At 46.0% G+C, this 10,463-nt stretch overlaps 1 protein-coding gene across 1 annotated transcript; it reads right to left on the reverse strand.

Annotated features, from left to right (window-relative positions):
* Positions 1 to 1,768: 1,768 nt before the first annotated feature.
* On the reverse strand, positions 1,769 to 9,494 carry LOC104268101 (TBC1 domain family member 2A-like; the record flags this gene model as incomplete). Its single annotated transcript, XM_009867153.1, has 7 exons — positions 9,087 to 9,494; positions 8,295 to 8,427; positions 7,282 to 7,420; positions 5,055 to 5,191; positions 4,249 to 4,436; positions 2,722 to 3,108; positions 1,769 to 1,879 (listed from the first exon to the last, which is right to left on the reverse strand). Coding segments are annotated over exons 1-7 (1,503 nt in total), but the record flags the coding sequence as incomplete, so codon positions are not given.
* Between the last annotated feature and the right edge of the window lie 969 nt (positions 9,495 to 10,463).

Below are 10,463 nucleotides of genomic sequence, written 5' to 3' on the forward strand. Positions count from 1 at the left end.
GCGATGGCCGTATCCCAGCCGGCTTGACTCAGGACACAACCAAAGAACCTCCACTTCTCTGCAAGCTTTTTCCCTGCTCCTCAGACAAGTTCTCTACCCTACACTGATCTGTATCCTGCCAAACACACAGCTCCTGGGACTGAACTATGACCATGCCATTTTCAGGATACACAACAGCACCACAGACAAGGTGATCATGTGCCCCTGAGTGACCCCAGTCCCATGACACTGGTCAAGCACAAGAAGCCCAACTAAGTTCAAACATCAGGAGAGTCCCTGCCACCATCAGACTCCTGGGCACACAGAGCAGAAAAAAGGAATTAGGACTATCCCTACTCCACAAATTGGGAACAGAGGCCACAGAGGTGACAAGACTCACCCAATGTTTCAAAGGAAGCTCAATGAAGATTCCTGTTCAGTAGGAAGCAGCAGTTGAAAACAAAAACGAAACAGAAACCATAGAGAGAATTAGGCTGCATATAGAGGGGATAGAGAGGAGCACAGGTTACTGTTGTACTGTCATTTTGCCTCACACTGAGCATTTTGGTTTGACTACTTCCTTTCTGAAGGTGACAGCAGTTTCAGGACCAAGGAAAGGCAGTAAGTTAGGAGGTAGGCAGGGTTTCAAAGGACTAGAAAGCAAACAGATGTAAGAATGGCAATAACACTTCAGAAGCAGCTTTTGCCTGGTTCCAGAATCCAAGACTGTGGAGACAGACCTTAAAACCTGTGGATACACTTTACAGTTAGCTGTGCTGGCTGCACTGTGTTGCAGAATTAAGACTTTTGTCCTTGAGCTCTTTTCTAAACATGTACACAACTCTTGCCTGCGAGTAATCAAAAGAGACCCTGACCAGCCAAGTACAGCTCATGTGGGGAGTTTGCTCGTGAGAATGGACAGATAAGAGGCTTCTCGTACACAAGATGTGCCTGGGAGTGCACAGGAGAGTGTGATCAAAACAGACCTGGGAAAATCTGCTCTCCCTGTGTGATAAGAGTGACTGAAGGAGCACATGAGCTAATAACAACCCTGGCTGCATAGTCTGGTCTCTTGTTTGTAACCCACAAATAGTGCTTCTTGCTAAGACATATAAATTTGTGTGCCTGCTTGCAATAAAATGGCATTTGCTTGATCATAATGATCGTCAGCAGCGTCCGTGAATCCCGCGCCAACAAAAACCCAGCGAAGTAAAACCCAGGGAAAAGCCAGTAATAACTGCCAGCACAGACCCCCAGCCCAGGGAAGTGGTTCAGGATGAGAAGGCAGGATTACACAAGTTGACAGTAACCAGGTTATGCACACTTACAAGACTATAAATAAAAGCAGAGCTTAAGAAAACAAGATCTCTGGTCTAGCTGCAAGACCTGAGAGAGCTGCAGTCTGGCAGTGCCAAGACTGGCAGAGAAATTAAGACTAGATGGAGCCAGGGCTCAGTTAATCTGTCACTCTTCAGGAAGATTTTCTGATTCCTTACATATAATGTTTCTTTTTAACTTGTATCCAAAAATATAGCTGGAATGCAGAAATTTGGTTTAAGTTTCAGCATCCTTAAGATTGAGCTTTGCAGGTATTTTACTTTTATTGAAGAATGAAAATGATTGTGTCCAATTTGGGAATAAAGCAGGAAAAAAAGGTCATACTAAAAATAAACACATTGCTAAGAAATCTTATTCGTGGTGTGGTTTGGACCAAAATCCATTCCGGTGCTGACTTCAGAAAGAAATTCATAGCAGCTCTTACAAGGAAAAAAAAGTCACTTTGCCTTACCTTCATTAGAAGGGCTTTTTCATTCTCAGCAACACTCGTCCAGAGTCGAGTAACCTGGTGGATCTCTGAGTTGAGAAATTGATTTTGGGTTTTATATGCATCAATATCATCCTGCCATGAAGCAAAACAGTCACACAGGTCAGTTCTTGATGGGCTTGGAATCCACTCCCATTTCAGGGACCTTAAGTGTGGATTATGTTAAGGATAAGAAAATATCTCAACAATTTTGTTCTCTGAGAAGACAGGACTCTCACGGACAAGTATTGCCTACAAACGAAATCAAGGTACAACACTAAATAGGAGTGTCATGCATAGACAAGATATTGGAAAATGTAAGTGGAGGGCATGTACATCCTTAGAAAACACAGAGACATCTGGGTGATACAAAGCTTGAGAAGCACCTAAGTAGTAAGGAGAATGTGTGTCTTTTGTTCTATCTTTTTAAAAACTGGCACAAATTTCAGCCTCATGGCTGGCAGCAAAAACACACACTCTTACACAATGAACCAAGTGTCTCTTTTGGCAATTCTCCATCCCACGCTCACTGGTCATTACAACTGCACATAGAGCAATGTACGACAAGCTGGATTCGAAAGAACCAGGATGTATTGGGAAATTGTTTGCAAGAGGGAAACACAGCAGAACACAGCTAGTTAAGGCAGCAAGTGAGACTGCAGCTGTGAAACAGAAGACTGAAGAAAGAGGCAGGCACTGAATGGTAACAAGAAGTCAAACAAAACAAGCTCTGAGCTGGAGCTGGAGCTGAAACTGACCAGGATGCTTTTGAGCACCCTGCTGGGAGCAGGTGAGCATCTTCTAGCTTGTCTCTGTGTTGGAGACAGATGAGGCAACCAGCAGAAGTATATTCGGTGCTTCCCTCAGGGAATACCCTCCCACTGAAACAAAGAGCACAGAAATGGGAGCCCCCAGATGACCCCTGCCATCTCACCCACCTTCAGGTGCTCAATCTCCTCCTGTTGCTTATACAGTGTTTCTGCAGTGATGGCATTGGCTTCTTGCAGGGGGTCAGTTTGCTCTCGGGCCATCTGCTCTGTCAAGGCCATGATGACTTCCTGTTTGGCATGGTTCTTCTCCATCAGAAGCTGCACATGCTCCTTGAGTTCCTGGATGTGGCTGTCCCTCAGAGTCAGCAGCTGCTCCAGTTCCTTCTTCTCTTGCTCAAGAACTTCCAGTCGACTGGTGAGATCTGCAATTTGTCTCACTTTGTGGCGCACTAACTCCAGCCTGTCCTTATCTTCTGCTGCAGTGAGATACATGCTAGATACTCGTTTCTCCTGCTGGGCTGCCTCCAGAGCTTTGTGTAGAAGTTTAACCAGCTCCTGGAAAGGGAATGCAAAGTCATCACATCACAGTGCTGCCCAGGGCAACGGCAGCACAGACAGAACAGACCCAACAAGTAATGAACAATGAGAAGTCCTCAGAGTCTTGAAATGTACTTGTATCAGAAGCAAAACTCAATGCAATAACCTTGAAATCACAGCAGTGCCTCTCCAGTAGAGAAGCTCTGGTTTCAAAGCTGGGCCTGAACGACCTCTGCAGCAGCCCACAGATGACTTTAGGTGGACTGCTAACAGACAAGCTGCTGCTCACATTGTCTGAATTCTGGCTTTGCTACAGTCATCGTTCCTGGGAGGCCCAGCACAGACCGGAGAAGCGGGAGATCTGGTCAGCAGTGTGGTAAAATGGGAGGGAGGGAAATAATGAGGTCTGCATCTACCTGTACTACAGGAAGGAAACTGCTGTGTTCATTTTAACCTTCCCTATGCCATAGAGCTCCCTCACTCCATCCCACCTGAAGAAACAAAAGCTTGCCTCAGCAATACATTGCTGATTCAGGCTCTGCCATCTCAGCCTCTTAGGGAAGCAAATCAAAGACATAACTGATTGCCCACCATGGGACCTGGCTCTCCCGCCTCTTCTCCTGAAAGAGCTACCAGCATCACCAGTGGAGAGCCTGGCATTGCTCTGTGCTTGTGAACAAGCACAGTACCATTCCGGAGAGACAGCCCTTGCAGTGACTCTGTGCACTGACTTACACAGATAAATCACCTCTAAATGCTGGACGACTGCCCAAAACGTCCTGATGTTAAGAGCATGACTCAACCTGGCAGTCTGGGCCAGTGTCACAGTACTTATTCAGGACTGTACTTCGTATGTTCACTGAGCAACAGAGACACATGAGCAAGATACCTGCAAAGCACATTTTGATTTGTTTTCCCTCTCTCTTCCAGTCCATCTGCCAGCTGCACTTCTTAGCAACGGCTGAAGGACAGTCCATTCTCCCTTATGCTGGGCACAATCAGGCACATACAAAAAGGAGCTTCAACACCAGGAGTTTCAACAGGTCCCCAGTGAGAGCTTGCTGAGCACTTCTCAGCCCAGCACCAGGTCTAAGTGAGTCCCTGTGACTAGCCTCAGGGCCCTGCCCTTACAGGCAGCAGACTCGTCACCACACTCACCTTCTGTGACTTGACTTCCTCTTTAAGTGTCAAGATCTGTTGCTGTAGGACACTCACTTTATCCATCGTGTTCCTCTCCCTGGACAGTTCTTCAGGCAAGCCTGGGAAGCCACTGGTCATCCACCTGGCTTTCCTAACCCAGTTCAGCCTGGGCTCCATCTTACCATCCTCTGGGGTCCCCTCCTTAACTGAAGAGAAATAGGGTTAATTTACACAGAATTGGGTTGCCACTACAGACTCTTGCATATTGCAGTGAGGGTACTCATAACAGCGTAACAGAGAAAATTGACACACAGAACAAAGAAAACTGATGTGCTTGGATCTCCACAGGGTTGAAGTACAGACAGTAGGGATCAGCCACAAGTACTTCCAGAACAAACAAGGCTGGGATGTTTTACAGTGCCTGTTAATCCACCCTGCATCCCACCTATCTTGCACACCACAAATGCAAGTCACCAATGTGGAGGTAACTTTCCAAGCATGCAGTGGAGCTGCTGAGCTTCACCTGTGACCATGCAGCAACTTAACTTCTACCTCAAAGAAATAGCAGTGTGGGCTGGCACCATTGATGCTACTTTTGCGTCCGCAGGAGGTTCCAGAGGTAGGAGACAGACAGATCCAGCCTGAAGTACAGTCAAAAGAGTCATTCCTGTGCCAACAACACAGGAAGGGACCTTAAGCAATGGGATACGAGTTTTTATGTCCCGTGATGGCTTGCCACTCTCTCCCTCCTTTTCCTGCTAAGTCTGACTCCCTGCTAGAAGGCATCGTACTAAGATCAGCTCACACAACTCAGGAACAACTACCTGCACACCCTGTCTCCACTTCTGCCTCTTGCTCCTCATTCGGGTTCTCAGAATGCTCCTGGAATTCAGTGAAGCTAAAGACGTTCCCATTGTTCCCCCAGAGGTGCCTGGAGCCACAGATACTGTAGACAGTGTTTCTGAAACAACAAGAGATCAAGACAGTCTAGAGAACAGAAGTCATGATTGCTGCAGTCAATGCATATTCAAACTGTTCAGTGCCTTACCTCTCCTCACATCCTAGCCCTCCTCCTAAAACCTAGCTCCTTCATAGGCTGCGAAAACGAACTGCTCACAGCACTGGTGGATCTGATGGGAGCAATGTTGTACCTGGTGTAAATCAATCAGTAAGATGCCACAAAATCAGCATCACCACAGCAATGTAAATCAGCTGGAAATCTCCTCCCGTGTGCTTGAACCCCACACATAAATGCAACAGGCGTGACAGAGGGATCAAAGGTAACAACAGACCAACCACATTCCTCCCTACCCCATGTCTCTGTCCTTCTCATCCTTCTTCCTTTTCTCCCTCATTTGCTCCCCTTAGCTCACTGTGGAAATCCCCAGGTGTCAAGGAAAGCTCAGCTATCTACAGCACAGCAAAAGCTGCCACAGTGATCACACAATGATGACATATGAAGCAGCGACGTCCTGTGCTTTGAACCACTTTTAATAACCTTGCCACAACAAACTCAGTAGACTTCAATGCAATAAAGAAATTCAGGAACAAAACTGCAACCAGACCCACATACAGTTTGTTACAGCTGCTGTTTTCAGGTATTGCCAGAGGCACTAAGAAGTGACTTTACAGCATCATGCAGAACCACAAATGCACAAGTTTCTTCCATACCACCTATGCAGGAAAGTGAGACAGCTGTCTGCCTCTATACAGGTCTTTTCCCTTTTCTTCCTGTGTTGTCCATCAACTAAAAAAAAAATACAAAAACAAGTCCCTTGTTTTGAAATCTACAGAAGACAGAAGACTCACTGCCAGCTACTTCCTAACTGTAACTGAAGTTGGCATTTAGATACTGTTCTCCTTTTGCCTTGTTACTCTAAAGGCTCCACAGCAGAACAGGGGGCATTTCTGACCTCAGAGATTATATTGGCACATAAGATCAGCAGACATGCATTCCCTGTAGTGTGCAGTTTGCACTCATCCAATGCAACTTTTCTTCTTTCCTCTACCTCATGCTGCACTTTGGTTTTCCTCTGAGACAGCAGCAGCTCAGGGATCTGATGAACTTCACTGAAATCAGATATGCCACTCTAATGACAACCCGGTGTGACAGTCATAGAGCCTGAAGAAATGTTCACAGAACCAGGGAAGCAATATAATTTGAAGCTGGGAAGAAGCAACTGTTATTCAAGACAGCAAAAACAACGCTGGGGAGGGGGTAGGAGAGATGATGATATTATTTTTAATCAAAACGAGGAGGAGAGAATGCATAGCCAGCAAAATAGTACAGCTGACTCTGATCCACTTTGTTCTTCCTACAAGTATCAGTTGTAGCCACAGTTGTGGTGGTAAAAAGCTACAGCCAATCTCCTCACCAAAAACATTTGGTAGGTGACAGGCTATCTACCATACCTGTGGCCACTTACACATTTTTGGTGATAAGTAAATAAGGGACTAGGGCACACTTCAGGAGATACTGATCGTGGTTGTCTTTGTCAAACTGTAACTGCCCAAAGTTTGTAACTCGTAGCCCTGACGGAGCTACTCATTGCAACTGCAGACGGCAGCTTCACTGTAGGCAGTGGGAATATTCACACACTTTACACTGAGCAAGCATAACAAGCTGCGCAGTGTCAGGCTGTACAGGCTCAAGTACCTTTTGCTTGGAGTTCTTGCTTTAGAGAATGCACCACATTCAAGGTCCTTTGAAACCATGAGAAAGTGCTAACGGGCTATAGAGCACAGTACCCTTCCAAGCTGTGATGTGCAGATGCAAAACACCACCTACACTAGAGAAAGCTTAACCAAGCCCTAGGCCTGCGACTGGGGCCTTTACTAGGTGAGCTAGATGATGTGAAATGCACTGGAACAGGAGAGTGTGAAAAATTCTCTGGCAGGAAGTTTACTTTTGCCTGGAACATCCTTCAAAAAGCTGCTTTGTGGCTCTTCCACCTGGGCAAGAGACCCATTTCACACACTACGTGACAGGCAAGGAAGGCACAAAGCAGCAGGCTGCGTGTCAACCCACTGCAGCTCTCCTCAGGCACTTACTGTATCTCTGTCCAAGGGTGTTTCAGGGAGATGTTCGGAAGAGCAGTAGATGTCTGAGGTGCAGGCAAAGATGCTGCCTTTAAACCCACTGCCTCTGTTGGTGTTTTCACTGGAGGCAGAAAGTCCTCATTGTCAACATCTATGTAAAAACAAACCAGGACACAGAAGCAAGTGACCAAGACAGAATTTCATCGGACCTTCACTCCTTCATGCAACATAAGAGCCATATTTTACTACAGGTGTATGTTCCACGTTCAGCTGGCCAGGTTTCCTTAGTTTGAGGTCAAATTACAGAAGGTTCTATCTACAAATAGAGTCATCTGTACAAGGACAATCAAGTGGCTTGAGTGGTATATGTGGATGACTAACCCTAAACAATCAAACTTAAACTGCCTAAAGGAATAAGGAAGGGAACTGTTGCTTTTCTCTTGCCCCACCCCAAACAGTGTTTGATAGTTTTAACAGGCAGGTAACACTCCACAAACACAGTTTGTACTGAATTATTGCCTGCCATAGCAAAACGCCAAGGTACCTAGAACCTCTCAGAGCAGACACTTACTATGGAGAGGGTTAATTGTTTCAAATAAAATGTGCATCTGGTCATACCAGGTGGAGACCCTGCTTGTGCCCTCCCCTGACTGCTAGGAATGCACATCTCCATCACACTACTGCTGAAAAAAAACCCAAAAAACTGGCTTGCTGGAAGTTTCATAGGCCTCACAAGAAGAAGGGGTATACCAAATGTGCATCCTTCACACGCATGAGGAAAATCAAGAGGGAATTTATGATCATAAGATACTTGAGTATCTCCAGCCACATACGGTGGACCAGTCTATTCACATTCATCCATAATAAGGCTGCAAGTTCCAAACATCAACCAAGCACTGATAGCTGGCACCTGCTGCATTTAAAAACCTGGCCAAAACCCCCGCCCACTTACACATGAGAAGCACCATTCATCACAGGGACAGGGGGCTGAAAGCAAAAGAGACGCAGACATATGTGACACCTACTTGTTTCAGCAGTCAGAGGCTCATTCACCAGCTGGGAGCTGCCCGCAGGAAATCTGCTCTGAGTGTTGCAAAATTCCCAACGTCTCATTTGTAGCTGCTGCAGCCAGTACATCATCGCCTGTCTGCTAATTGCCTAACACAACACAAAACAGGATGGAGAGGGGAGTCATCTCATCATCATGAGACACTTCCTGAGGGGCTGACCACCACTGCACTGTCCAAGTCAGCAGAAATAAAGGTGAGCTGTGTCAAGCCTATGCTATAACCTCCAGTCCCAACACTGGTTGGTGAGGACAGAGTAAATCTTCAGCAGACCCTCATGAACAGAACCTCAGCAGACTGCTGCCCTAATTTTTGAAGGTATTTTTGTTTACTATGCTCCAAGGCTAACCAGAAATGTTGCAATTATTTTAGCCAGGAATCATCCACACAGATTCTTAATAGCAATTTTCACAGAGATAAAAATCTAGCAAAGGTTCCTGCTGGAGCAACTGTTTTAGAAAGAGAAGCTCATTTCTATTCATCAAAGTACATGTGGACTGCAGGACTCCTCAATGACTAATTCAGCACCCAGTTCGGCTTTTACTCCTATCCTGTTAAACATTAGCCATCTCAGAGGTAATGGAGTCCCAGACTTGCCAGAACAATACAACTAATTCAAGTTCAAATGGTAACAGTCGCCAATAAGAGGAATAAAATTAAACTCAGGCTCAGAGGTATCTGAGCAGAGATGTGTCTGTCCTGACTGGGGATGTTTCCTAACGGCCCCCACAAGAAGATGCCACCCCTTACCTTCAAGGTAAAAACTCTGCTTGGTGTTCTGATCTCAAAAACTCCTTCCCCATTTTCAACTTTGCAGTCGAAGCTGGCGCCGGAGAGATCGATAAACCCTAAAGGGTTGATGTCCTGTGCAGTTCTGTAGTACAGTAAATGACATTTGTTTTCATCATAAAAGAACCAGCGAGACTTCCAGGTCTTGATCGGTCCCTTGATGCCCAGCTTATTTAAATAGCCACAGAGCTTTTTTCTGGGCGTTTCTCTGTTGGGTTTCAGCTGTGCGTTTTCCAGTTCTCCAGGAGAGGAAAGCATGTCTTTCTCGTTTGCTGAGGCTCCATTGCTGCTGTTACTTTCTGGATTTGACTCCACTAAATTGCCTGGAGCAGCAAGGGGACAGGCTCCACTTTCTGGTCCTTTCTTCATCTCTCTCAGGACATACACTCAGGATCTTATTGAAACAGAAAATCCTCTAGGTTATAAGTAATAGCTGATTCCAACTATATCGTCATTGTTACAGAACCAGCAGGAAATGAAAAAGGAGGAATAAGCTCAGGTCTGGCATACAACAAAAAACAATCTCTAACTTTCAAACTGCCCAGCCCAGGCTCTTAATTCTACTTTTGGTCACTGCTCCCTGTCTTCCTCAGTAAAAATGACTTCCATATATCTGTTTTCTTCCTTTTCCATTCCTAAATTAGCCAGGACTAGCAGCCAACAAGCAGTATCACAATCTCTTCAGTGAAAAGCAAGTACAGTCTTTGGGCATACCAAATCAAGAGCAGAATGCAGGGCACTGGACACCACAGACAAAATAGGGGAAGGGTACAAGCTCAGGGCAGGAGGGGCACATACTCAGGTCAGGCAATTTCAGGTAAGTGTATCCTGGCATTTCCACAGAATGTTGAGCTAATACTTTAAAACATATTGCGTGGAGAAAAACTCAACCTTATGCAGCATCCTTAAAAATCATTCATGTCAGCTGAGGATTGTTGTTAAAAAGCCTGCACGCCATGTGTCAGGTCTCTATCCAGTAGGTCTCATATGATGGATTACACACTACAGAATTATTCTGTGATCCTCACTAAAGAGACTTGGTCGCTCACTGATCAAGGTAACCCACTGGGTTCCTGAGAGGAACAAAATATGGAAGCAAAAAATTGAAAAGTTGGGAGAAGATCTGTGGGGATCTCTAGTCCAACAACTGTAGAGTTTTGCACCTGGGAAAGAACAACCCCATGTGCCAGCACAGGCTGGGGACTGACCTGCTGGAGAGCAGCGCAGGGGAAAGGGCCCTGGGGGTGCTGGTGGGCAGCAGGATGGCCATGAGCCAGCAGTGTGCCCTCGTGGCCAAGAAGGCCAATGGCTTCCTGGGCTGGGTTAGAAGGGGAGTAG

The sequence above is a fragment of the Apaloderma vittatum genome, unplaced genomic scaffold (assembly GCF_000703405.1).
Source record: "Apaloderma vittatum isolate BGI_N311 unplaced genomic scaffold, ASM70340v1 scaffold18613, whole genome shotgun sequence".
Classification (NCBI taxonomy): Eukaryota; Metazoa; Chordata; class Aves; order Trogoniformes; family Trogonidae; genus Apaloderma; species Apaloderma vittatum.